General features: G+C 37.9%; 1 protein-coding gene and 1 long non-coding RNA gene across 3 annotated transcripts; one reads left to right on the top strand and one right to left on the bottom strand.

Annotated features, from left to right (window-relative positions):
• Window positions 1-22: 22 nt before the first annotated feature.
• Window positions 23-8,779, bottom strand: LOC108714031. The gene is made up of 4 exons (XR_001935288.2): window positions 8,740-8,779; window positions 8,191-8,349; window positions 7,996-8,047; window positions 23-2,541 (listed from the first exon to the last, which is right to left on the bottom strand). It is a non-coding gene; the product is annotated as an uncharacterized LOC108714031 (long non-coding RNA).
• Window positions 7,028-27,976, top strand: bco1.L (beta-carotene oxygenase 1 L homeolog). Of its 2 annotated transcripts, none has more exons than XM_018257872.2 (11): window positions 7,028-7,559; window positions 9,682-9,810; window positions 11,739-11,868; window positions 12,951-13,098; window positions 16,153-16,300; window positions 17,692-17,909; window positions 18,889-19,146; window positions 20,201-20,306; window positions 21,170-21,264; window positions 23,335-23,446; window positions 25,684-27,976. In XM_018257872.2, exons 1-11 carry the CDS (start codon window positions 7,466-7,468, stop codon window positions 25,845-25,847), a joined length of 1,602 nt encoding a protein of 533 aa, XP_018113361.1. In that variant the 5' UTR covers window positions 7,028-7,465; the 3' UTR covers window positions 25,848-27,976. The 2 variants fall into 2 exon arrangements, with proteins under 2 accessions (XP_018113361.1, XP_041446089.1); XM_041590155.1 differs by having other exon boundaries at window positions 7,468-7,552.

Here is a 27,976-nt window from a genome sequence, read left to right as displayed (position 1 = left end):
GGCGATAACATATTTGGCGAAAATTCTGTCTATATATTGTGCGAATATTTTTAACGCACTTTAGTAAACGGACCCCTTAGTTCCAAACAGTGCCAGTGTAAATCTAGCGATGACCTACACAAAAGAGATAAATAGCCCAGCTTAATGGGGGGAAAAGATGAAGGCAATTTCATGTGATTTACCAGGATTGCCGCAAGTAATGTGTTTTACTTGGAGGAAGGCATTATCAGGAGATTTGTTGCCCACGGTAGCACAGATTAATCCACAACTAACACATTTCCTTGTGTGCCAGTGTCCTAGTAGACAAATAGAAAGGCAAATAATAGAGCTCAGGCAATCAGCTATGGGCCTCTGGAAAAGTTAGCATGGAACCTGCAATCAATGAATTACTTAATAAATTATTTAATTTGTTCATTAAGATAACACCATGGCAATGTGGTGATTCACACTTTCAAATGGCAGAGCTAGGACCCTGGGTTAAATTTTGATGATCTACAAGCATGGCTTTCACCTGGATGCTTTGGCTTTCCCCCTCACTCCAACAACATACTGGGGCTCATATAATTACCCTGGGGACAGAAGTGCACCAGCGATAAGCGGTGCAAGAGCATGCCCCTTATTACTGCGCGGCGCAGAAAGAATTTTTTTCCGCAGGATTGGAGTATCTGAAGAGGGGTCTGGCCCGGCCCATAAGGGTCGGGGCCCACTGGGTTTTTTCCGACACTGTCTGCACTCTGAAACAGCCAAACGCATTGTGAAAATTGCAGAAAATGCCTTTTTGGGGACTTTGCAGCCTGCATTCAGCTTAGTAAATTATCCCTACAGGTTAATTGGCTGGTTATATGGTATGTGTGTGGTATCAACCTTAGACTGTAAGCTACCGGTATAGGGATTGATGTGAATTATAAACAATCTTGCAAAAAAAAAAGATGTAGAAAATGCTATATAAATTAGGAATAATACCCAATGACATTTCCGATTCATCCCACGGGTGTTCAGTTGGGATGAGGTCAGGCCTCCATGTAGGGCAGTCAAGTACTATCATTCCCATTTCAGCATTCCAGTTCTCCTTGGACCTTGTTTTTTACATGGGATACTATCATGCCGGAAGTGCAAAAGGCCTTTTCCAAAAGTATGGAATTGTCAAGAATGGAATTATCAAGAATGGAATTGTAGCATGTTTGCTTCCACTGGAATCAGTGGTCTTAGCCTCTGAATACACAGAGAAGAGAGTTGCGCAATATGTTAATAATAATTTCCAGATGGTGTAGCGTGATGCATCACCTCAGAAAACACATTTTTGCTATGCTAGAATTCCGGCACCAAAAAGGTGAGTACGGGGTAGGGGGGCAGCAGCAAGATGCCTCAGGCGGCAGGATCACCTCAGATCACAAGATATGTTTATCCTGGATAAATATCCAAACATAAATTATTCCACTGGATAAAAATAAAGCAATGAAGGCTTTTTGAAATATGACACAGGTCTATACAAGGAGCAGAAATAAACCAACCCAGCGAAATTGCAAGTAAATAAATTAGCCTAGTCATAGTTGTTATAGTACAGCAGCAGAATGAAAATATTTGCATACAAAGTAATCTCTAATGGATCTGTAAAGCAGCCAACATTCGGCTTATTGGGAGAGTATAAAAGAGAGCAGAAAACTGCTTTTCAAGGTTTCAACAGATATGTGTTTTTATACTATCTACGTATGCGTGTGTGTGTGTGTGTGTACACTATGTTATAATCTTAGCTTTGGCAGGATGTTCTTACTTGTGTTTCTGCCCTTCTCTGGAGTCCAGGCAGTTAATATTTGTTAGCTATGCATGGTTGTGTATCTAGGGCAAACACAGCAACACACAGTGACATTGCAACCACAACATATATAACAGACAAAATATATTGCATTTGTACCCAACAAATGTGCAGGTAGCTATTTGTCATGAGATTTGCAAAGGTCATTGTGATAGCACCCACATGGGCAGCATTTTGTTACATAAAATAGTTTTTATTACACTCCCAAAAAACCTGCAGCAAACAGAGTATACGTAAAAAATAGACTGAAGTATGTCAGAAAAAATCCTTGGGGAGGCCTGGCTAACAACCTCACATGTGCTACTCTATGCATGTCATTTCAGGCAGCCATGAGGTCCCATTTCCCCCCTCCTATTTGTCCTGCTGGGTGCTCTTCTCATACTTACCATTTTATTCTGATTTCTGAGCTAGTTTTGAAGCCTAAAACCTGCTACAACCTTTACTGTACATACTCAAAGAGTATAAACCAATGGCATATAAAGTCATATTTAAACAGCATATTTTAACTGACAGAGAAAAAAAAAGTTTAAATACTAAGGGGTGCTAATTTTTTAGGCACTGCCCAGTAATTATAATGACTTGCTTGAGATCCTGGTCCAGTGCTCTGGTTTGCTGAAAATAACACCAACCCAAGTGGATGCTAGGAGCGCCAAGGCACCATCCTCTTCTGTCTCACAGGGATCCCTTGCAGTCACTGTGGGTTGTGTTCTTGTGCAGTAAAGTGAAAACTATGAAGAAAGAAAGATGGAATCACATTAAGAACAGGATGAAGATAGTAACATGGTACACATCACCATCACTAGCAGCGATAGGCAGTTTCTATTAGGGCTATGACACACTGGATGCTTTGTCTGCCAGAGGTCAGCGATACATAACATTCCCAATTACCATGCCTGATAATAATAAATGAAAATCACCCAGAGTAACAAACCTGGAGCAGGGAAAGGAGGACCACCTCCTGTCACCATTACATATGCACCAGATATAGCGCTTTTCATTTCATTTATCACAAACTGTGCAAATTAGGGTGTTTTAACCACCACTGGTATTTTCTAACAACAGCAGTGAAGACAGCATTTGCCTGCCATCACATCAGGGACAGATTTCGCCACCAACATGTGCTGTTAGCTTGAAGCAGAGCAGTAGTAGCAGCTCTGAACCACGGAGGTGCTATTGGTTCAACGCAAGGGGGTTACATTACTCCAACTTACAAATCACAAGGCTGTGGGGACCTGGGAAAGTAATAAAATGTCTGGCCTTGTCAAGATTCAAAATCAAATATACAAAAATCCATTAGCTCTATAGAAAAACAGATTTTAGCACAAGATTCTGAGGAGTGCTATTAACTAATGTGTTTTGAAAAATCATGTTTTCCAGTAATGGTACAGTTACTACAGTGGAATGCACCTTTTTTTGAGTGAACTAATTTCAGCCTTTATCATACATGCTCACTAAGTCAGAGTGATTTTTTACGTTTTTGTTGCATTGGAAACCAAACCTGAGTTTATTACCAATATGAAGTCCGGTGTTTGCTGATGCATTTTTTTTAAACTATATCTATCTTTTTTTTTTTTCAAATTAACTATAACTATGCACTATATTACTGTTTCCTTATATTATCGTTATTGGACTAATTCACAGTTTTGAGTAAGGCTATAGATAATATTAGTAATACTGCAATGATCCCGCAGAGTTTAAGTGCTCCTATTTAAATTAATAAATGTAAGTAAACAGTAAAATCGTATTTCCATGACAGCAGGGCACGATATGGTTTCAAAGAGGAAGTATGTTCATGTGAACTGCTCGATCATGTGTGTTTGCTAATGTGGACAGGAAGAAAAGGCATGTACACAAATGCAATAGCAGAGGCAATTTGAAGTAGAAAGAGAAACGCCTTCATAAATAATCAAAGTGCCGGAAGGGAGAGTGGAATTCCACCTGCGTCCCGCTGCTGCTGTAAGTTACAGAGCACTTCCTGGTTTTAAAAAACATGTTTTAGATATATTGTTGAAACCCCAATATGCACTGTTAGATATTAAAGATTCGCTTCAGTTATCACAGAATGGTTCTTCTGGGAAGATTACAGATGAAATACTGTCTTTTTGTTGGCTGGTAATGGCTGCTACTCGAAAGTCTATTTTTCTGTTTTGGATTAATGATAAACCCCCTTCTTTGAAAGATGTAATTTCATATTTGCATAAGCTATGTATGCAAGAAGCTGTTAGATTTAGGATGGATGATTCTATTCAAAGAAATAAAGTTAAAAACAGATGGTCCCTGTATATTTCATCTTTAGATGTTTCTAAAAAAGATTTTATCCTTAAACTGATGGGACAAGATGATCGCTAATGAATGAATTTGGTAATAGTGTGTTTAAACTATTTGTACTGACTTCCCATGTCTTAATTACCTTTTTAAAAAAAGTACGGGTCTTTTTGTTTTTGTTTTGATTTGTTTTTGGTTATTTCATGGTTCAGATTACATGAAAACATCTCTTGAACTTTACTCATATGAATTATTCTTTTATTCCATAATATGATTGTTCATATATTTAATTCATTGTATTTTCATGAAAATTCAATAAAAAGAATTTTAAAAGAAAGAAAAATCATGTTTGACCTTTCCCCTAGTTAGGCAGCAATGTCAACATTGAATATTGTGTGTGCACTTGGAGCTTACTCTTTACGTTGTACAACAGTGACTGTAAAGAATTAATTGCAATGGCTGATAAAATGTAAGGGGCCGATTCACTAAGGGTCGAATATCGAGGGTTAATTAACCCTCGATATTCGACTAGGAACTAAAATCCTTCGACTTCGAATATCGAAGTCGAAGGATTTAGCGCAGATAGTTCGATCGAAGCATAATTCCTTCGATCAAACGATTAAATCCTTCGAATCGAACGATTCGAAAGATTTAAATCCAACGATCGAAGGACTATCCTTCGATCAAAAAAAGTTAGCCAAACCTATGGGGACCTTCCCCATAGGCTAACATTGACATCGGTAGCTTTTAGATGGCGAACTAGGGGGTCGAAGTTTTTTTTAAAGAGACAGTACTTTGACTATCGAATGGTCGAATAGTCGAACGATTTTTACTTCAAATCCTTCGATTGTCGTAGTCGAAGGTCGAAGTAGCCCATTCGATGGTCGAAGTAGCCCAAAAAAAACTTCGAAATTCGAAGTTTTTTAACTTCGAATCTTTCACTCGAAGTTAGTGAATCGGCCCCTAAGTGTTCACATGAAAGCGGCATGAAAATCAAACACAGAAATACCATACTCAAATATAAGTTGTATTCATAGAAAATTGATGTTCATGTTAAAACAGAGACACACATCTTGTTGAGGAATTATCTTAGAGAACCACAATGTTTTTATGTACCTCGTTTCAGTTACTATTTTCTGTTGTAGATTAAACTGTCATTTCATTGTATTGAGAGTGTTCTAGATGAACCAGTTCTAACCAACACGGGGATCCCATTTTAGGGTCTCAATCCCTAACACTTTGGTCCTTATAAGAAAACTGTGATATTTAACCCCTTACCTGCTGAAGATAATAAAATCTCTGGAGCAAGCTATCAGGGACCTGACTGCCATACAGTTAAGTCCATAAATCTTTGGACAGAGACAATTTTTTTCTAATTTTGCTTCTGTACCACATTGAATTTTAAATAAAACAACTCAGATGCTGTTCAACTGCAGACTTTCAGCTTTAATTCAGTGGGTTGAACAAAAAGATTGCTATTGGACAAATTAAAAAACTGAAAATAAAATGTTAATTTCTAATACTTGGTTGAAAACCCTTTGCTGGCAATGACGGCCTGAAGTCTTGAACTTATGGACATCACCAGATGCTCTGTCAGGCCTTTACTGCAGCGGCTTTCAGTTGTAGATTGTTAGTGGGCCTTTCTGTTCAAAGTTTAGTCTTCAACAAGTGAAATGCATGCTCAATTGGGTTCAGATCAGGTGACTGACTTGGCCATTCAAGAATATTCAACTTCTTTGCTTTAATAAACTCCTGCTTTGGCTGTATGTTTTGGGTCCTTCTCACTCCTTCATATGTGCATGGCAAGTGATATTTCATTGGGTTAGGAGCACAGGGATTCGTGCATGGAAGATTTCAAGAGCAAGCAAATATCCTGCATGTCTTCAGTGCTTCTGAACCCACTGTGATGCGGCTGGGCTGCATGCAGGCCCTACAATTCTGCCTCCCTAGGCCTAGGCCTTTGTGACCTTTCCATAAATCTGGGCCTTAAAAATTTTTTTTCTGTTTACCCAGTTTCTATTTTTATACTGAACAATACCGCTAAATTACAGGTTTATGCCATTTTGATTCTGCACACTTTGGTGCGAGAATCATGCCACTCTCATATAACGTCACTAAGAAAGCTTGTCGCTAAAATAGTGCCAATATTGGTGCATTTTGCACAAGTTGTAGGACTTCCAACTCTGTTGGTGCCTGCAAGAACACTTGAATTCTGGGCGAAATGTTGCATTGTAGGTAAAAACAAAGTAATGTGAAACCAATATTTTGCACTTTTGCTGGCATTCATAAATGAGCACTTACCTCAACATTTTTCACATACAAGGATGTATTCATGTACCCTGATGCAGTGAGGAATGCAAATATAATTTATTCCTACAATGCACTGGTTCTCCCCAGAATTCATACATCATGGCATGCACAATGGGGCCGTTAAATTGGGTGCAATTGTGCTGTGCCTGGATCTCCAGCACAACTGCATCTGATTCGTCAAAATATCCATAACTGCTTGTATGCTTCATTGTAAATCAGGTGCAGTTGTGCTAAATATTTTTATAATATAACTAATATTTTATATCTGCCTGGCATAGTTTATTGTTTGGCATGCAAGTGACATCTGATTATTTGGAGCAACTGCACTGTGGCCTGAGGCAGAGCTTGTACGCTCAAAGGGTGCAGCAGCGCTCAATTCAGAATGGAAGGCAGGAAGCTTTTATTGCCTCTGTAAGCAACTGTATGGAAATACGCAAGTAATGAAGGTGGTTTTAGATAAAACTCACTGCATGGAAGAGCACAAGTTGCCTACTGTGTCTGCGGTTGTAAATGAGCCCAACAGATTACAACAGGGCCCAGGATTACTAAATGAGGCCAAATATGTTGTCTCATCATTGGGTTATGTGAATATTATGTAGAGTGCAGATACATTTCTATGTCTTCCCTTTTCTTTCTATTTCCAGATGTTGCTGACTGTGTGTGAACCATATACCTAAGTGCTGGGAACCTAATGAGACAGAGTGGAATCCACTTTGGTTTATCCAGGAAGTGCTTCCATGCTGTGGAAAGGGTGGCTGCTGCATGCACCAAAAAAGTACTGCTTCAGCAGCAGCAGCTCTATGGTAGACAAAGGGGAATTGCATATCAGCCTGTCACCATTTGTTAGTTTCCAATCAACAATAAAGCAGAGCAGGGATAATCTCCTCGTTCTTGCACAAGGGAGGAGGGAGAGACAGGCTGGGAGTGCTTTGTGGGAGGGGGTCAGTCTCTGAGCAGTTACAGATACAACACTCACCAGAGCTGCACTTTGACCAAGACTTCTCTATAAATAACAGAGAGAACAAGACATTACACTGAGAAAGAGGAAGCCTGTCAGCTCCAGTACCAGCCATAGCCATGCAGAACGTCAACACAGTGGAGTCTGTGGTAGATGTCATCTTCTCCTCTAACCGCAAGGACTGCCCTGAGCCCATTAAGGCTGAGGTGAGAGGTAAGAACAAGAGGACGTGATGTGCCAGACTCCACCTTGTGTTGTGGGCTAGTGCAGGGGCTCGGCAATGCTTACATAATGTTCGCAGTAGTCCAGGAGATGGCAGGGTGGGCAAGGGGTTTTGTCAGCTAACTGGATCTACTGCATTTATATAATGCTTGGGCGACAGAGTGAGCTCATCCTTACTCTCATATCTGATGGTTATAATAGGAAAAGGCGGACATATACAGGGAATCGATCCATGCTGTGGGGTTTGTGGTGGAAATTGGATTCACATTATGTAATCCGCCATTTGAAAAGAAAAAAACAACACATTGGCTGCTTCACAAGTAACATGATGTATTTGTGTAGGATTGTGTAAGAGAGACCATTACATATTTGACTGCAATGAGTTCAAGCAGGTTCAACCACTTTTTGACTGATAGACGCTACTCACCGTGTAAATTCTCTTCTGTATTTGTTTTCTGTATTGTAGCTGTACTTTCTGTCTGTGGATATTAAATCAGTGGGAAATGTTAAAAATTAGGTCCAGGATAGATTGATTTAGTCATTCACAGTAGCAGAAAAGAATGAGCTGAAAGATTAACTAAAGAAATAATATTGAATATTGTACAGAACTTAGAACTCTTACCACAAGAACATGTGCCATAGCCTTTTTATCTTATAGCAGCCATAGGGGATGACTAGTGGCAGCAGCTCAGCACACTGTTAAAGCAGCAGATGGGTGAATGGCACTCTGAATAGGTGCAGGGTGTATTATCTGTAAATACATCATCCAGGACCAGGCGCTCTGAAATACAGTAATGCAATGTTACACAATGTTTAAACAAACAATTCTTATTTTTCAATCTTATTTTGTATATTGTTCCTGATGGAAACTGAGCTAGTATTAATCTATACTGGAAGCAAAGCAAAGCAGTTTTTAGTAGCCTTAAGGAATGTGCTCCAAATTACAGAAAGACCCCTTATCCAGAAAAGCCCAGGCTTCCAGGTACTCCAGATAATACATTCCATACCTGTAAATGTATATTTACCTGTCTTACTATATGATAACATTAGCAGTAATCAAGAATCCCACTCCAAACTGCCAAAGTACTTAAAGGAAAACTATACCCCCAAAATGAACACTTAAGCAACAGATATTTAATATCATATTAAGTGGCATATAAAAGAATCTCACCAAACTGGAATGTATATTTAAGTAAATGTTGCCCTTTTACATCTCGTGCCTTGAGCCACCATTTCGTGATGGTCTGTGTGCTGTCTCAGAGATCACCTGACCAGAAATACTACAACTCTAACTGTAACAGGAAGAAGTGAGGAAGCAAAAGACACAATTCTGTCTGTTAATTGGCTCATGTGACCTAACATGTATGGTTGTTGGTATGTTTGTGAGTACAGTGAATCCTACGATCCCAGGGGGCGGCCCTTATTTTTTAAAATTGCAATTTTCTATTTATGATTACCCAATGGCACATACTACTAGAGAAGTATATTATTATGAAAATGGTTTATTTACATGAAGCAGGATTTTACATATGAGCTGTTTTATGCAATATCTTTTTATAGAGACCTACATTGTTTGGGGGGTATAGTTTTCCTTTAAAGGGGTTGTTCACCTTTGACATAACTTTAAGTATGATGTAGAGAGTGATATTCTGAGACAATTTGCAATTTGTTTTCATTTTTTATTATTTGTCTTCAATTTGAATCTTAAGCAATCTGGTAACTAGGGTCCAAATTACCTTAGCAACCATGCATTGATTTGAATAAAAAAGACGGATCAGTAATAAAAAGTAACAATAACAATACATTTATAGCCTTAAAAAGCATTTCTTTTTTATAAAGGAGTCAGCGACGTTCATTTGAAAGCTGCAAATGGCAAATAACTAAAAAAGATAAATAATGAAAACCAACTGAAAAAGTTGCTTAAAATTGGCCGTTCCATCACATAATAAAAGTTACTTTAAAGGTGAACCACCCCTTTTAACCAGAGAGGGAGCTTTGCAGCTTTACTACAAGATAAGTGTTTCCTGATAGAATTCTTTATAGCATTATTATGTGGGACCAGATTATAGCTTTTTACTCCTTCTGTAACAAGATTTCATTATTGCTGCCACAGGTGAAATTCCAAAGTGGCTGCAGGGAACTCTACTACGCAATGGACCAGGAATACACAAAGTTGGAGACATGTTCTACAGCCACTGGTTTGATGGACTTGCTTTATTGCACAGCTTCACTTTTCAAAATGGTAAGTGTTGCAAATATATGTAGATACATGCACAAAAAACTGCAAGTATGACCAGTTTCTGACTAAAATGGGCAGTATCTACTGTTGTCTTTGTGTCTCAAATTAACTTTTAAACAGTTATAAATACGCTACCTATAGGCATATATCAAACCTTAATTAGTTTAGTTACAGGTCCTATAGTAGTAGTATTATTTCAGAGGACACTTTTAACTCATTGTAAGGCATACTTAAGTATTGTAAGCGTGATATAGCAAAGGTAGACTCTTAAGATTTCAGAAACTGATAGAAATAGACAGGGGACAAGGGAGCCAATATCAAGGTACCCTTAAAGGAACAGTTCAGTGTGAAAATAAAAACTGTGTAAATAGATATGACCCATGTGGCCCCCCCTCAAGTCTCTGATTGGTTATTGCCTGGTAGCCAGGGTAACCAGTCAGTGTAAACCAAGAGAGCTGAAAAGCAGGAAGTAGTGTTCTGACTGACATGTTATACATCAAATCACTCTAGCCTTTATACATTACATTTTTGGCTAACTAACTATATTAGAAACATTTTTTATTTTGCACAGCCTATCTATTTACCCAGTTTTTATTTTTACACTGTACAATTCCTTTAAGATGTATAGTGTGGCATATTAAGACTGGGGGAGGACATGAATGTGCCGGTCAGCGAGCACTCTTCGCATAATCTGCTTGATGTCTGCAGCCTGCATTGGATAAATAATGCACAAGTTAAGGGACACCTACATGCTTCCCCCAGCCATCTTGAATATAATGTTGCAGCAGCCTCTATGCTCCAAAACAGGCCTGTGGCAATTTTGCAAAAAAGGAAGGCAATGTACGCGGAATGTTTTTTTTTGCATTTTGCATGCTAACTTAGAGGTAATAAATGAACCTTATATAATAATTCCTACTATGTTTAGGATATGGGATGCACTATATTTTGCTTTTGATGTTTTTTTAAAGGTTTGTGTATAAGTAATTGCACTTAAAAGTTATATCTGTCTGTTCCTTTATATTCTCTACAATGCTGGTACAAACACTTCAAAAAATTTAGCAAAAGTGGCTGAATAATGGTATGATTCACCTTTACATTAACGTTAAGCATATTGAGCAACTTTTTATTGTTTTTTAATTATTTGCCTTCTTCTTCTGACTCTTTCAAGGGGGTCACTAACCCCATCTAAAAAAACAAATGCTCTGTGAGGCTACACATTTATTGCTATTGTTACTTTTTATTACTCATTTTTTATTCAGACCCTCCTCTGTTATTCATATCACAGTCTCTTTTTCAAGTCAATGCATGATTGCTAGGGTAATTTGGACCCTGACATCTGCAAACTGGAGAGCTGTTGAATAAAAAGCTAAATAACACAAATAATAAAAATTTAAACCAATTGCAAATTGTCTCAGAATATCTCTCTCTACATCAGTGATCCCCAACCAGTAGCTCATGAGCAACATGTTGCTCTCCAACCCCTTGGATGTTGCTCCCAGTGGCCTCAAAGCAGGAGCTTATTTTTGAATTCCAGCCTTGGAGGCAAGTTTTGGTTGTATAAAAACCAGATGCACTGCCAAACAGAGCCTCAATGTAGGTTGACAATCCACATAGGGGCTACCAAATGGCCAATCACAGCACATATTTGGCACCCCAGGAACAGTCTTCATGCTTGTGTTGCTCCCCAACACCTTTTACTTCTGAATGTTGCTCACGGGTTCAAAAGGTTGGGGATCCCTGCTCTACATCATACTAAAAGTTAGTTTAAAGGTGAACAACCCCTTCTACATGTTTCAGAAGAACAGAAAATGGATACGTTAAAACACAAATTTTAATAGCATTTAAATTTACAATTTGTAAAACCTCTGAAAGTGCAGGATCATTTTTACATCATTGATATACAGTATGTTAACACAAATTATTTTTTATAGGTGAAGTTTACTACAGGAGTAAATACCTCAAAAGTGACACATACAACTCCAATATGGAGGCCAATCGAATAGTAGTATCAGAATTTGGGACCATGGCATATCCAGATCCATGCAAAAATATATTTTCCAAGTAAGCTGTTTTAATCTTTTTTTTTAGAGATTTAGTGTATATATGGTACTTTCCTATACATTTAGTTTAACAAGTTTGAACAATGGTAAGATATTTTGCAACTACTGCAGCATTAAGTTAATGTCACAACAGATGTTTTTTACTCAAAAAAAAAAAAGCATTGGAGTGTTTTTGAGCCAGCAGCCACCTACACCTACAGTGCCATCGGAAGTGATATATGCAGTTTTGAGTTTCAAAACATGAACCTAATGTTACATTAAGCTAATACGGAGTTTTCACTGCCATCAGACAAAAAACAACATCTGCCTTTCAACACTCCCCTATAGTAATCTGTAGGGGATACGATGAGCAAAGCACACATAGCAGTGATGCGGGAATTTGCATATACTGTATCTGGTATGAATGCTTTTCTCACTGTGTTTCAGATACAGGTGTTTTGACTTCCTTTGTTTGCTATAAGATTAAGGCTGTGGACAAAATGCGAATGTGAAATCTGGCATAGCCCTACTCTTTGGTACTTTATTGGTAATGATGTACTGTAAATGAGTGGCAGTACCGATTATTCAACTCCCTGCATGTTAAATAGACATTTCCATTGCAAGAAGATAAACTATTTTTACTGGAGGATGTGACCTCTTATCTACACAGGGCAACTTTCATATGCTGGAGGCCACCTGTGCCCAGCCCAAAGTGACACAGTATCATCGATCTATACAGACAACATCGTTTATAAAAGTAAACCTGACCAAAGATGCAGAATACATTTCTATAAATAGTGTCTGAGAGTGATCCTATTAAGGGACCTTCTATATTTAGATGCAGTACCTAAAATAAAACAAGAATGTTTAGCCAGTAATCCAGGACAGAAGCGGGAGCAGAGTATAGTGTATACTCATTATTTTATTGCAATCCCCCACCCAGTTGCAATAAAAACATTTACTAGACACTATACTCTGCTCCTGCTTGTGTCCTGGTTTATTAGCTAAACATTCTTGTTTTATTTTATTGTATTTGCATTTACAAATATCCCCCGGTACAAGGAACTTCATCTTGAAACTAATGGACAGACATTTTTATTACAGAGCATTTACCTATCTGTCACATGTGGTGCCTGCGTTCACAGATAACTGTCTAATCAATATCATAAAGCTTGGTGATGATTTTTATGCATCTACTGAAACAAACTTTATCAGGAAAATAAATCCACAGAATTTGGAAACCTTGGAAAAGGTAAGATAGATCTATTCATCCAAATGTATATTCTTGAGGGCTGATTTGTCAAATTGGGATTCTTGGTATTGTCCCAGCAGTTTGACATTTATGACACTTTCCTTACTGGTTCATATCAACATCAGAAAGTGTTTACCAGCTAAAAAAAATAGTCAAAACTCATTGTTTCCCAAAGATATAAGTCTTGCAAGACAGCATTGCATCCTATGACCTAACCAATTCCTGCATTTTGTTAATATAAATGCAATGAAAGTCTATACGCAATTGTGTCAATTGGTAAAAACAGCAACTATGTGGTTGCTAGGGTTCCATTTCAGGCAGTGGTTTAAATGAGAGACTAGAAAGCAAATAGATGTAACAATAACAATAATAGCTGAAGAAGTAGGCAAATATATTAAAACATAAAAAATTAAAAATGAAGACCAGTTGAGAGGTAGCTAGGATTAGAACATTTTGTAATGTACTAAAATTACATATATCCATTGGGACCCATACTGGAGGTGTAGCTATAGAGTTCCTTTAATAATTCCGCACTGGGCCAGGGCTCCCCATAGTAGACAGGCAAACCTTCATTTTAATCAGCTGTAGTACCACTACTACATACCATTTTCTTTTTTAGAAAATCTAAGCCCCACACCCACCTTATTTCCATTGAACACACAGAGGCCGCAGGCCAGGTAACATTAATATATTCTTAGTGCTAGAAAGTGTACCTACATTGCATAGGATTGATGGATCCAATGAAATATGATTTATTTGCACTTTTTTGTTCTTTGATTTGCTCTTGGTTTTTTGGAGATCCAGTAATAAAGAAAAATACTAAACACAGTGGCGAAAACATACAGCAGCAACTACGAAAATGTTGAGAGCAACCCAGACGCAACTAGAAAAGTGGAAGACTCTTTATATCTCCTGGCTGGGAAGAATTGTCGCAGTCAAGATGATGCTACTGCCCAAATTCCTATACCTATTCCGGACTCTCCCAATCACGGTGCCAAAAACTTTTCTCCAGCAATCACAAAATACTATAGACACGTTTATATGGGGAGGAAAGAAGCCTAGACTCAAACGAAGTCTAATGCAACTTAGCCAGAAAAAAGGAGGTTTTGGTGTCCCAAGTATAGAATACTACTACAAAGCTACTATTTTAGAACAACTTACCCTATGGAACCTTCCAGTCAATAGTAAACACTGGCTAGAAATAGAACAAGAACAGACCTATCCACTTACGCTACAACAACTAATGTGGACCAAGTCTCCCATACATAAAACTGAATCCAAAAACTCTCCTATCAAGATGCTGGAAAAAGAAATCCCTGATATCTCTCTTGCCAATTGGGAAACACTCGGAATCACAAGTATAGCACAACTGTTTCTGGACAATGATCTAAGTACGTATGAAACTTTACAAACTATGTTTAATCTCCCTAAACACGATTTCTACAAATATCTGCGTATCAGACACTTCCTGGGCGCATTTGCTTCAATAGCGCTGGGAGAAGAAAAGGATTGTCCAAAATATATCAAGCTATTATGCCAGACCTAGGGCCAACCAAACCGTTACACATCCAGAGATGGGAACAGGACCTCAACATTGACCTCCCATTAACGCAATGGACCCAAATAGCAATTATTGCTTCCAAATACACCAAATGCACAAATCATGTAGAAAACTGCAGAAAGATACTATTTAGATGGCACAAAACACCTTCAACGCTACACAAGATGTTCCCCAACGAGACAGACCTTTGCTGGAGATGCAACACTGCGAAAGGCAACATGCTACATATCTGGTGGACCTGCCACAAAATATTGCCGTTTTGGTAAATAATCAACAACCTACTCTCAGAGATATTCAATATACCAATACAAATATCACCGGCAATGGCACTTCTAAACAATGGAATACCGGACCTAGTTCCAGAAGCTAGGAAACTAACCTTCCATATCCTTACTGCAGCCCGTCTATTAATACCACGACACTGGAAATCTACGGAAATACCTGACAGAGACAATCTACTCCACCTAATAGACTCAAATCTCTCACATGAAAAATATGCTGCAACGACTCTTGCACAAATCAACAAAGACCTTGTGACCCACAAATTGTGGGAAAAATGGAAACAGGAACATCTAACACCCGAACGCACCAGTTAGTACGGACTCCAAAACTGATTGGCACAAAAAATACTATAAATCTACGAAGGTCAACCCAAAGGCACCAGGAAACATGAAGGACATCAAACCTCCCCCCCCCTTAGGATAAACAGCACTGTTTCATGGACTATGCAAGCCACAACCCCTTCCACTCCCCCCCCTCCCTAACTCTACTTACCTCTCTTGCTTCACTGCTTTCTTCTTTCTTCTTCCCCAGTCTTTACTGGAAAATTTCTTTGTTATCTGAAAATCAATAAAAAACTCTAATTAAAAAAAAAGAAAAATACTAATTCAGAAAGGAACATTAAATATAACAGTCAGGTTATAAATCTTCTTGAAAACATCCCTAATATAAACAAATGTGTGAATTAAGAAGGCTTAAATTAGAGTTGTACTAACAAATATTTATCGGCTGGGTGCAGCTGGGCCCATCAGTGGTCAGCACCGGATTCCTTTGCCGGCCGCCCCTAGGCCGCGCGGTCCTAGCGCCCACCTACACTTCCCCTTCCCAGCGCGCCGGCAAAGAAATGCCGGCGCAGCTGATGTAATTGAATGGGGACGCACACGTCCCCATAATGCGGCTGGGCTGCATGCCCCCCCTATTTTTCTATTTTTTGCCGTCCTAGGCCCGGGCCTATGTGGCCTTGCCACAAATCCAGGCCTGTCAGTGGTATATTTGCCCTGGGTCCTCCAGTACTTTAAGGCAATCCTGTTTAGATGTACGGTTCCATATGGTTTTGTTTTTCTCTGTCTCTGTACAGTCACCTCAGATTTGAATGCCAATGGCTTGTAAATTAAAAAAGTAACATTTAATATTATATGTCATTTACTATACTGTGCAGCAGTTAATTCACACCATTCCATGTGCTGATTTTTGATGAGAGTTTTTATTTTTAGGTAGATTATATGAAATATGTAACTGTCAATATTGCCACTTCTCATCCCCATTATGATTCTGCTGGCAACACAATAAATATGGGAACATCAATTGGTGACAAAGCAAAGACCAAGTACTTGTTATTTAAGATTCCACCTAAGATTCCAGGTAAGCTAGTAATGGGGATGTATAAAAAATAAGGCAGGTTTTTGCATCTCCATTTATTGTTTTTTTTTTTTAAAGAAAATGTAATTTCAAAGGAGAAGGAAAGTCCTGTTATACTTGGGGGTTCCAAAAGTTAGGCACCTCGGTGCTCCTATCAGGAGAAAACTGCACCAGACCGAGATTTTTCCAGTGAGCATCACAGAGTGATTGTCTTCCGGCTTCTTCTTTATTCTCACGCTGCGTATGTGCATAAAGCAAAAAAAGCCATAAGGAAAAAGGCTATTTCGTTCTACTGAGCATGCGTCTGCCCCGGAAAAATTGAAGAAAGACGAAGCAGGAAAACGATCGCTCCGTGGTGCTCACTGGAAGAATCTCGGGCTGGTGCAGTTTTCTCCTTATACGAGCACCGGGTTGTCAGGTAAGTAAATGTGATCACTTGGGGGTGCCTAACTTTTGGCACCCCCAAGTAAAAAGGACTTTCCTTCTGATTTAAGCAACTTTTTAATACAGGTATATAATACATGTATACAATACAGGTACAAAACAGCCATTATCCGGAAATCCGTTATGCAGAAAGCTCTGAATTACAGAATGGCCTTCTCCCGTAGACTCCATGTATAAATTTTTGCTGCTGAAAACAATATTTGTCAATGTCAGTAGTACTGGTTACTGAATTTTGAAAATAGAAATTGTTATCTCTGCTCTAGTAAAGTCTCTCAAAATTTCTTGTCTATTTATCACCTGGTTTCTGCTACAATGTTTCAAGAGTCACTTAGCAATTGGTTTTCATTTTTTATTATTTGTGGTTTTTGAGTTATTTAGCTTTTTATTCAGCAGCTCTCCAGTTTGCAGTTTCAGCAATCTGGTTGCTAGGGTCTAAATTACCCTAGCAACCATGCATTGATTTGAATAAGAGACTGGAATATGAATAGGAGAGGCCTGAATAGAAAGATGAGTAATAAAAAGTAGCACCAACAATAAATATGTAGCCTTACAGAGCATTTGTTTTTTTAGATGGGGTCAATGACTCCATTTGAAAGCTGGAAAGAGTCCGAATGAGAAGGCAAATAATCAAAATAACTATAAAAGATAATTAATGACAACCAATTGAAAAGTTGCTTAGAACTGGCCATTCTATAACGTAATAAAAGTAAACCTAAAGGTGAACCACCGCTTTAAATTGCCAGTAACACAAACATTGCCCTTAAACAACTTTATTTTTGTAAATACTATGCAGGGACCAAACTTTAGAACTAGCTGTTATTTTCTCCATTATGTGAGAAAGGTGAAAAGGTTTTTCATTTTACCAAAGCTAGTACAGGTATCTCCACTGCCAAATAAACAGGACTGCTGTCAGTACATGCTTCTCATGATAATTTTGTTTTATTCTCTAGACAATTCAAAGAAGTCCCTGCTGAAACATGCCGAAGTAGTTTGTTCAATTCCATGTAATCGGCTTCTGAGCCCCAGCTACTACCACAGCTTTGGAATGACAGAAAATTACATCATATTCATAGAGCAACCCTTAAAGTTAGATATTGTGAAAATGGCAACAGCCTACTTCCGAGGAGTCAACTGGGCTTCATGCATTACCTTCCATAAAGATGATAAGGTAAACTCTGCAGTGTGCAATGAGATGTATAGTTCTCATATAGGGAAAGAGACATATCACTTCAGACAACAAGGCAACATATAGCACCCATCCACTCTTTTCATTATTATTATGCTTCTTCCAGACAGAACTTTTTGTTTGAATTTATAGGTTGTGTTGTATGGAAAATAATCCTGTGCAGTTACTTACATCTGGGCACCAAGATCCATACAATTACACGTTGCTCTGTGGTCTAACATTCGTAGGCCTATCGATTCCATAAACCCTCTGTCCCACTCTGCAACTCTTCCAAGAAGCCATCCCTGTTCCCTTGACGTCTCTTCTTCTTTTCTGACGTCAATATTATATCATGATTCCATCTGTAGAACACAATTAAGTCCACAATTAATAATAATTAATAATTTTTCTATGAATATAATTTATATTAATATAATACTGGTGTAGGATCTTGGAACCTGAATGCCAAAAACTCAAAAAATCCAATTTTTTTTTTTAACTATAACATCAGAATTTTTAGTGAAAAAAAAAAAACTTTACCGGATTTATTATACGCCGAGGATGAAAAAAGTCAGAATCCAAAAATCTGTCATCTCAGACTTGCTGAGGTTGTATATAAGTGAATGGGAGAAGTCCCGAAGATATCCTGATCCGCGTTGGGTTTTATGCAATAATACAACATTTTTGGCCAAAATCTGTAAAAATCTTTTTACTGGCGGAAAATCTGAAAAATGTGCAGGATTTGAATTTTCGTAGCATTTTTTCGATTTTTTTCCCTAAACAGGCAATTGTCGGGAAAATGTATTGATAAATAAGGGGAAATAACCCGTGCGAATTTGGTTGGAGTATATTTCAGAAAATAATGAGATAAATTCGGATTTTGGTAAATAATCCCCTCAATAAACCCTATTGTTTTGCAACCAATATGTCTTTATATATCTCTTTATATGCTAATATTGCCATTTTATTTTTAATTATTTAGACTTGGATTCATATCATTGATAAAAGAACTAAAAAGCATGTTTCAGGAAAATTCTATACGGATGCCCTAGTCACATACCATCACATCAATGCCTATGAAGAAGATGGCCATATAGTATTTGATATTATCGCCTACAAAGACAATAGTTTATACGATATGTTTTATTTGGCAAATTTAAAGAAGGACTTCTCTCAGGAAACTGCTATGACCTCGGTGCCAGTTTGTAAACGTTTTGTCATTCCACTCCAGTGTGAGAAGGTAAGGATTTATTCACATAAAAATATTCTATATTTCAATATGTGACTGCATGGCAAAGGACATATTGACATATTAATAGCAAAAGTACACTTGTTATTGCCCAAACATAAACTTTGTATATTACATAAAAATGCAGACAAAAATGCATTGTTTGATATCAGACAGCTGAGGGTTTGGAGTTAGTGAATGCCAAAGATCACAAGGAGATAGAAGAATTCTTGGGCAAATTTTGGTACTGATCTAGTAACCCATAGCAAATAATGAGAAAGTAGTATTTACTGGTCAGATGTTGAAAACAAATATCTCATAGGCTTACAAGACCAGGATCAGCACCTTTTATTGCACCGCATAACACTTTTCCCATAAACTGTAATATCTGACAAAACTGACATTGGTACATAATCTGTATGATTTGTGCACCCTTATATTGTGTAGAACAGAACCAGGCAAGTAATATTGGCATCAAGGTCCTCACTCACTCCCCCCATTCTCTCTAACTACTTCTCCTACTGCATGGTCTGCAACTCACCTGCCCTCAACCCCCAGGCACCCAGTCTGCACAGCATTCTCCCCAGCAGCATTCTGACAGTTGGTTCCTGCAGATGTCATCAACCAGTTTTGCCCTCCCCAACTGCACCTAAGGCACTTGCCTCTGCTGCCTACCCCTAGTTTGGACCATGCTGGGGAAAAGTTTATGTTAATAATTAAATTATATATTGTGAATTACACTGAAATCATAGATAATATAATTCTATGGGCAATGCACTAGCAGAGAGGCGGGGTTAATTTATTAACATAGGTGCTAAATTTCACAATTTTCAGTGCAGCTGCCAGTAGTATCCAATGAGCAATTAGCTTTGAACAGTCTACTGCAAGCTAGAAAATGAAAGTGAAGGTCTGATTGGCGGCTACGAGTATCTGCACTGGTGAAATTTAGCACCTGTCTTAGTAAATCAAGCCTAGAACTGTTAATATTGCCATAACAGATCCAGTAATATAGAGGATAGTGGCATATTACAACTTGTTATAACACTTTTTGTCATTTGTTTTTAAGGCTGTGAATGAGGGAGTTAATTTAGTAAGGATTCCAATGACTACAGCAAAAGCAAGGAAGGATGAGAATGGTGATATATATTGTGAGCCAGAGAACACATGTGAAGGTAACAATCTGACTCTAATTATCTGATATTGTTAGTCAGAAAATTCTAGTTATTGCAGACTATAGGGCTGATTTATAAACACCAGTGCTAAATTGCAGATGCTTATTGCACCCAATCAGCAAATAGCTCTAAACAGTGTTCACCTTCAAGTAAACTTTTAGTATGTTATAGAATGGCCAATTCTAAGCAACTTTTAAATTGGTCTTCATTATTTCTTTTCTTATAGTTTTTGATTTAATTGCCTTCTTCTTCTGACTCTCTCCAGCTTTCAAATGGGGGCCACTGACCCCATTTAAACAATATATTGTTACTGCTACTTTTTATTACTCATCTTTCTATTCAGACCCCCTCCTATTCATATTCCAGTCTCTCATTTAAATCATGCATGGTTACTATGATTTGTTGGATGAAATTTTAAACTGAAGAGCTGCTGAATAAAAAGTTAAATAGCTCAAAAGCCACACATTCAATTAAAACCAATTGCAAATTGTCTCAGAATATCACTCTATACATCATACTAAAAGTTAATTTAAAGGTGAACAACTATTTTAATGAAAGCAAAGGCTTAATTTGTTATTATTACTTGTACACACTTATAGTAAATTAGCACTTATATGAAGGAAATATCCAATTTGCTATTTCAGTGCAGTGACATCTATTACTGTATTATTGTTTACTAAGTAGCTCTAGTAAACATAGTAAAGGGTTTAGCACTTTGCATTCATTCAGTAAATGGGCCCTAGAGTATTTTGAAATAATAATAATTAGAGTTGATTATGTATAGGCTTTTTAAGGACTAGTGTACATAATGGTTTTAAAACATGTGAACGATGAAAGGTTTAAATGAATTTTTTTGCTCCTAGGTATTGAACTTCCTCGGATCAACTATGAATATAATGGCAAAAAGTACAGATACGTATATGCAACTCATGTGGAATGGCGACCCATTCCCACCAAGGTATTGACTATTTAAACCACTATATTCCATTTTGTCAATCTGGGTTGTAAAGTTGTCATATATAATAGTTTATTAACAAATATGACAATTGGGCTAGTGTGCTGCATATCTTTGTTACATCTTGAATGTAATAATGTCTCTTGTGATCCATTTCTCACCTGTCCACCTGGAGAACAGGGTCTTTGTTGACTCTCAGGTGTGGGCCTTGCAATATACTACTGTATACCTCAAGCACAGGCACGACGGCAAGCAATTATTCCTGACCTTATCCAGGACGACTGGGATAAGGCCACTGAGACCATGTATAATAGCTTGATAGCTATGAGAACTAGATTAATCCAGTATAAAGTCTTCCATCAGCTCATACAACTCCTCCAAAAACCTAAAGCAATGGGAAAGAGAGATGACGATGCATGCCCTAGTTGTAAAACCCCTGTGGCCAGCGCGGGGGTAAAAGTGGCCCCAGCGGTGCAATCCCCAAGAGCCCCCATAGACGCAGCAGCTTTGTGACAATTTTCATAAAAACCTCTTAGTTCAGCATGGCTTTGCAGTTTTATAGTTTGCAGTAGAAACACGTATTTGTCAGAATGTGTACTTTCGGAATATATATCGTTTCCTAGTGTCTCCCTACTGTTAGGGGGTCATATGGCACATCATACACATACTGTGTACTTTTATTTCAGCAGCCAGAGTGTCAGTCGTGAAAATTCATATGTGCTGTTTTCATTTGGGGGTCTCTGTATGCCACCTAGATTGGTAAATATATGCATATTGGGCATCATATGCATAGATTTACCAAATCTTTAGGATGTTTTTTCTTTGTGCCTAATGCTATGTGGGAGATAAGATGCTAGAAGGTGGAAGCTTTGAGGTGATTTTCAGCTGTTTCATCAAAACCGAAAATTTGGGGAAATGTTGTGACTCAGTAGTTTGGCATAGAAAGACACATTATACAGAGGGGTCTAAAGTCCTGTCTGAGGACCACATCAACACGCAGATGTGGTCCTTGGAGTGTGGGAACTCAAACCTGTGTGATTGATATCTGGTTGATTGTTAGACAGGTATTGGCCTATGGGTAGGACTTATTCAAAAGCCCATGTATGGTCAACTTAAGGTGGCCATACACGGATAGATCCGCTCGTTTGGCGATGTCGCCAAACGAGCGGATCTCCCTCCGATATGCCCACCTTGAGGTGGGCAATATCGGGCTGATCCGCTCGTGGGCCCTAGGGCCCAACGATCGGATCCTAGCGTTCGCCAAACGGGCGGTCGGATCGCGGGACCGCATCAACGAACAGATGCGGCCGCGATCCGACGGGATTTTTAACCCCATCCGATTGAGATCTGGCCGACTTTCGGCCAGATCTCGATCGGGGAAGCCCGTCGGGGGCCCCCATACACGGGCCAATAAGCTGCCGACTTGGTCTGTCGGCAGCTTTTATCGGCCCGTGTATGGCCACCTTTAAACGTACTCACAACATAGTTTGAGGCAGTGTGCAAGAAGCCTAATTAAAATAAATGAATAATTTGCCCTCAAGCAAGGGTTTAAAAATAAAATGCAGAATAAGTCATAAAGCAGTTTGCTCTGCACACTCACAATAAAGATTTACTTGCATGTCAAGACAAATAAATGTCAAATCATAAACACTGGTAAAATCAACAAACATTATTAGTTATTCAGATAGAAAATAGCAGATGTTATGGTTCCAAAACATGTAAAAGGGTAACAAGACAGCACACTTGATGACCTGAACTGTAAGTGAAATGAACAAGGGGGATTTTGAGTATGTACCACCGACATGCTAAGCTAGAAATTGCTACTGTGTCAAAATGCTTTGAATCTCCTCTTGAGCCATTGCCCTTAAACATTGCTTTTAGATAGGACTGTATGTACAGAGTCAGTAAAGGCATATATTATATGTACAATTAGCACAACTGATTACATTCAAATTTACTATTAGAATATATTTGGAATGCATGGTGCATATGATTTTTTTGTGAAGTGTTCTCAAAATGAAACACAATTTTGTATGGTGAAGGACACTTCAAAATGCATTTCTTTTGTTCCAGATAGTAAAGTTTGACAATATCACAAAAGAGGTGTTGTCTTGGACTGAAGATATGAGCTGGCCTGCAGAACCGATGTTCATTCCACATCCGGAAGCTATAGAAGAGGATGATGGTAAATAATTAAAAAAAAACTGTTGATCATATCATATATTTCTGACAAAGCCAGCATAGTTAATCTCAGGCTTGGGCTGCAGTACTTATCTGCTGGGTGCTAACAGCTGCTCTGCGACTTTAATCAAAAAGTCACATGAGCATGAAACTGGCAATAACAGGTTTTACTTTTGAGCTTTGACATACTTCATAAACTCAAAGGATCAGTAGCGGACTTCGAGACATGACAACAGCAAGTGGCATGTGATCTGTGACTCCCATAGTAACATATAGGGGCATAGAGCACCCCTGTTATGCTCTAATATGTAAAATGTTTGGGGTTATTGGTACATTATGTGCACAGTCACGAAAACATTTATCAAAACCTAATAAGCCCTTACCATGGAAGCTTCAAAACATAAAAATTCTATTTCCCATACTGTCCTATTTAGACCAAAACAATCTATTTTTTCTCTATAATAAAAATAACTGTACATTGGAATTTATCTTTACTAAGCTAACATGAATCCATTCTGACAGCAAAACAGCCCTTTTGGGCTTTAAGACATTTAAGACCGCTCATGCAGAATACCCTAGGAACCAAGCATTCAGTTTTATACACATATACACACATATTATTATATGAGCAGATTGCTAATTTATGTAATAATATAATGGAAGGGATGCTCTGCTCAAAAACATTTTTGCATAATTAAGGAAAATGTCATTCTAATCATCCATTATATTAATATATAGATTATTTTAAAATGTTTATGGTTATAAAGTTATTAGTAAATGTAATTGCAATTGAAAGCAGTGATTGTTTATCTCTTTCACAACATATTTGAAGGTGAAGGTTGTTGATTGTAAAACTTAGTCATATTGCTTATGCAACAATTCTTTCATTTATTAATGGAATGGCCATCCCTGATAGGAAATGTAAACAGGCAGCACCAGATATTTACTTACACTGATATAGTGTATGGGAGAAAGTTTTTATTCAAATAATGAAGACTATCTTGTGCCTATGTGCAACTGAGAAATGCATAGTGCACTGTACACAACCTTTGCTACTGCAGTTGTTACAGAACCACAATTTCAAGGATGCTGAGAGCTGGAGCCTTTGCAAAAGCTAGAATGCTCTTCATGGTCCAACCTTGGTAGAGTCTAATAGGAAATAAGAGTGGTTGGATGACATAAGACAATCAGGAAATACTGCATTTATCATTAAAGGTTAGCAAATATGAAACAGCATCCAGCACATTTCTATTTCTGACCTGGTTTACAGAACTGATAACTAGCATACACTGTTTAGAAAATGTATGTATGTTCACAGGCTGATATAAACTAATATCCAAATACTGGAAATGTTACAGTATGTATTTAAGTTTTCACTTACCCTTTCTGTACAGTATTTCTGTATGGGCTGAGTTCAACACATTCAGTCCATGCTAGCAGACATTTAGGGGGTATTTACTAAAACTCTAATTTGTCCCATTGTTTTATTAAAACAAAGTTGACCTAACCAAGCCCAGATTTGTGGAGAGGCCACCAAGGCCCGGGCCTAGGGCGACAGGATTTCATGGGGGGGGGGCATGCTGCCAAACCACAGCCACATTTGTTCAGAAACTCTGGGGATGAGCAGGTCATACAATCGTTATTTTAAATATCCTGTGCGCTAATCCCCATTGCTTCGGTCCCGATGATGAAAATTTGAGCAAATAAAAGGGTGGGGATGGGGGCGACCAACAACAGCGGGCCTAGGGGCGCCTGGTATGTCATTCCGCCACTGACCTAACTCACATCCACAAATTTAACTAAATCATCAAATAATCAGCTCGAAAAAGTCAGTGTTGGAAAAGTCTCGGTAAAATCGTGCGACAATTCGAATTGCACAACTTTTTCTGATTTGATGCACAAATCACTTGATTTTTTAGTTGTCGACCGAAAACCCTGACTTTTTAGGATTATGCAGCGCAGATCATGATGTCAAAAAACATCTTCAAATTGTAAAAGGGACATCTGCCATTGACTTCTGCATGACCTTGACAGGTTTTAGCTGCAGTTATTTCAGATTAAAATCTTTAGCAACTTTGGGGTATAATACATCTCTAAAAATTCAAGGTGTTTTCCCTTCAAAAAATCAGAAAACTTGAAGATTCATAAATAGGCCCCTAACTCTCGGTATAGGACAGAAATGGAAAGGTTAATGTTTTGAAAATGCCACAGAATATTTACCTTTATTCTGTTTTCTTGCAGGGGTCATACTGTCCTCTGTTGTGTCTTCAGATCCTAATAAAGCTCCATTTTTGCTTATACTGGATGCAAAAACATTTCAAGAGATGGGAAGGGCCAGTGTCAATGCAAACATCCATTTGGACCTGCACGGAATCTTCATACCAGAGGAGAATTTAACTAAATGACCTGATGATATTCCTACCAAGCTGATACACACCAGGGCACTCCTTTTGCTCTTTTCACTATGATAATTGGCATCATCATCACGATACCTGAAAAAATAAGCCATGAAGTCTCATGTCACATCACATGGACACTGCTGTACTGGTGTTTAGAACGCAAAATTATTTTCATATTGAAAGTAACATGTTTACAAGCGATGACAATGTATACAATTACCCAGTACTCTGGGTAATTTCTTATATATTTCTTATATATGTGGGTAATTTAGGTAAAAAAAGGAAGTATAATATGATAGTTTAAAAGGGTAATCCCCATATTGTATGTAATAAAAAGCACTAAATTAACATGTTAATAAGACCAGTAAAATGCTACCTGCTGTTTTGCTGCTATGGGTTACTTCAAAAGGCAACTCTTAGTCTCTTTTTATACCATAAGAGTATTACTCTAATCTGAAGTGAATGCATTATACAGTTATCCCTTAGAGATGGGCACCTAGCTAGGCCCATATATGTAGGTAAATTTGCAGATGGGCAGCTATGGTGTATGATGATCTTATAAAACCAGTGGTAAAAAAGTAATGTATTTCTGTTTATAGAGTTCTATATTTAACCCCAGACAATGAATTGGTAAAACAATATCTGTTTCTGATTTAAGGCTCTAAGCAGCCTACATCTGTTTGAGGTTTTGGAGAGGAATATCAGAAGGTGGGAGTGCCACACCACTTTCGCCATCACTGCCTTTGAAGATGTTTTAGGATTTATTGCCTTTTTGCATGGCTGACAAGGATACATTTTGTATTTTGCAGTCAGGGTCTGTCTCTGCCAGTAATACCTGCAGTGTAAAAGAGACCTGCAACCTGTTGATTTGTGATGAATGCTCCTCCCAATATATCGAAGTAGTTAGAACGTAGATCATTTAAACTATCCCATATACACTATCTTATGGTAAAAAGAAAAAAGACTTGAAAAATAAGCCTGTAGATGAGTAACATCAACCTTGTACAACCAGAACAATATGTTCTGCTATTGCTTGCAATAGGAAGTCATGATTTTTATAGTGCAGGGTGCAAACTACTATGTTTTTTGCTGCAAACCACCATGTGCTTTGCCCTTGTTCATTTCGCTCCTTATTTTGGACAGCAGGTGCAGATCAATGCAGCAGGTAGAGGCAGGCAGGGCCTGTGGAATCAGCACTAAGGGGCAGTTTTTGTGCTGTTGCACTGGTGTCCATTGTATTGAATGCAGTGTGTTCTTTATTCTCAACATAAAAACCATGCCATGCATACAGTAATTTTAAGGACCAGTATAAATATTCAAATAATACCTCATTAAAAACAAACGATTGTTAAAGGGACAGAATACCAACTTTTTCAACACCAAATTAATGAATAAGGCTTGTCCTGAACATATGTTTGGATAATATTTTAATTAGAAAATATGTATGGTTTCCTCTTATTTCTTGCACTAAAGAGGGCAACATCTGAAAATTAAACAAAAGTCACAATGAGCCGCTCTAAAAAGATAACAGGCTGTAGCTGGGGGAAGAGGGTGGTTAACTTATACAGAGGGCTTCCCAGTGGACTGTTAATTTGACTTTTCTCATTGGGACAAGGAAGAAGAATGTGACTAGTTTCATTTTCAAATTTTGCTCTGTTACATACATATTTCCCAATAGACAAAAAAGGATGTTCAGCACATTCATTTAACTAATATTGAAAAAGGGGTATAGTGTTCCACTAAAATGAATTGTTCCTTAGAAATGTATACCTCAGTGCATCCTTTTTTTATCCTATTTTTTATGGTGTCAAACACAAAATATAACTTTTTTTACAAGACAGATAAAAACTGTAGCTGCTTCCTCAAAAAGTGAATTATGTTTTGTCCTTGTTGTTTTATTGTAATTTATATATTATAACACTGTGGAACCAAATACTATCTGTGATGGTCACTAACTACTGAGAATCACTCTAGGCCAGTCAGATACTGATCACTTGTACAGTAAACAAAGGTTTGTCATTTTTATGTCAATAACCGTTTATCTATTGGTTTTAAATTAACAAATGTATTGATTGTATATATTAATTTTACTGCTGTGAAATATGACCAAATAAAAGACTGTGTTATTTCCTTAA

Source organism: Xenopus laevis, chromosome 4L, assembly GCF_017654675.1.
Source record: "Xenopus laevis strain J_2021 chromosome 4L, Xenopus_laevis_v10.1, whole genome shotgun sequence".
In the NCBI taxonomy this organism is placed as follows: Eukaryota; Metazoa; Chordata; class Amphibia; order Anura; family Pipidae; genus Xenopus; species Xenopus laevis.
Note: the sequence above shows the minus strand (reverse complement) of the source record. Positions and strands in the feature narration are given on the sequence as shown.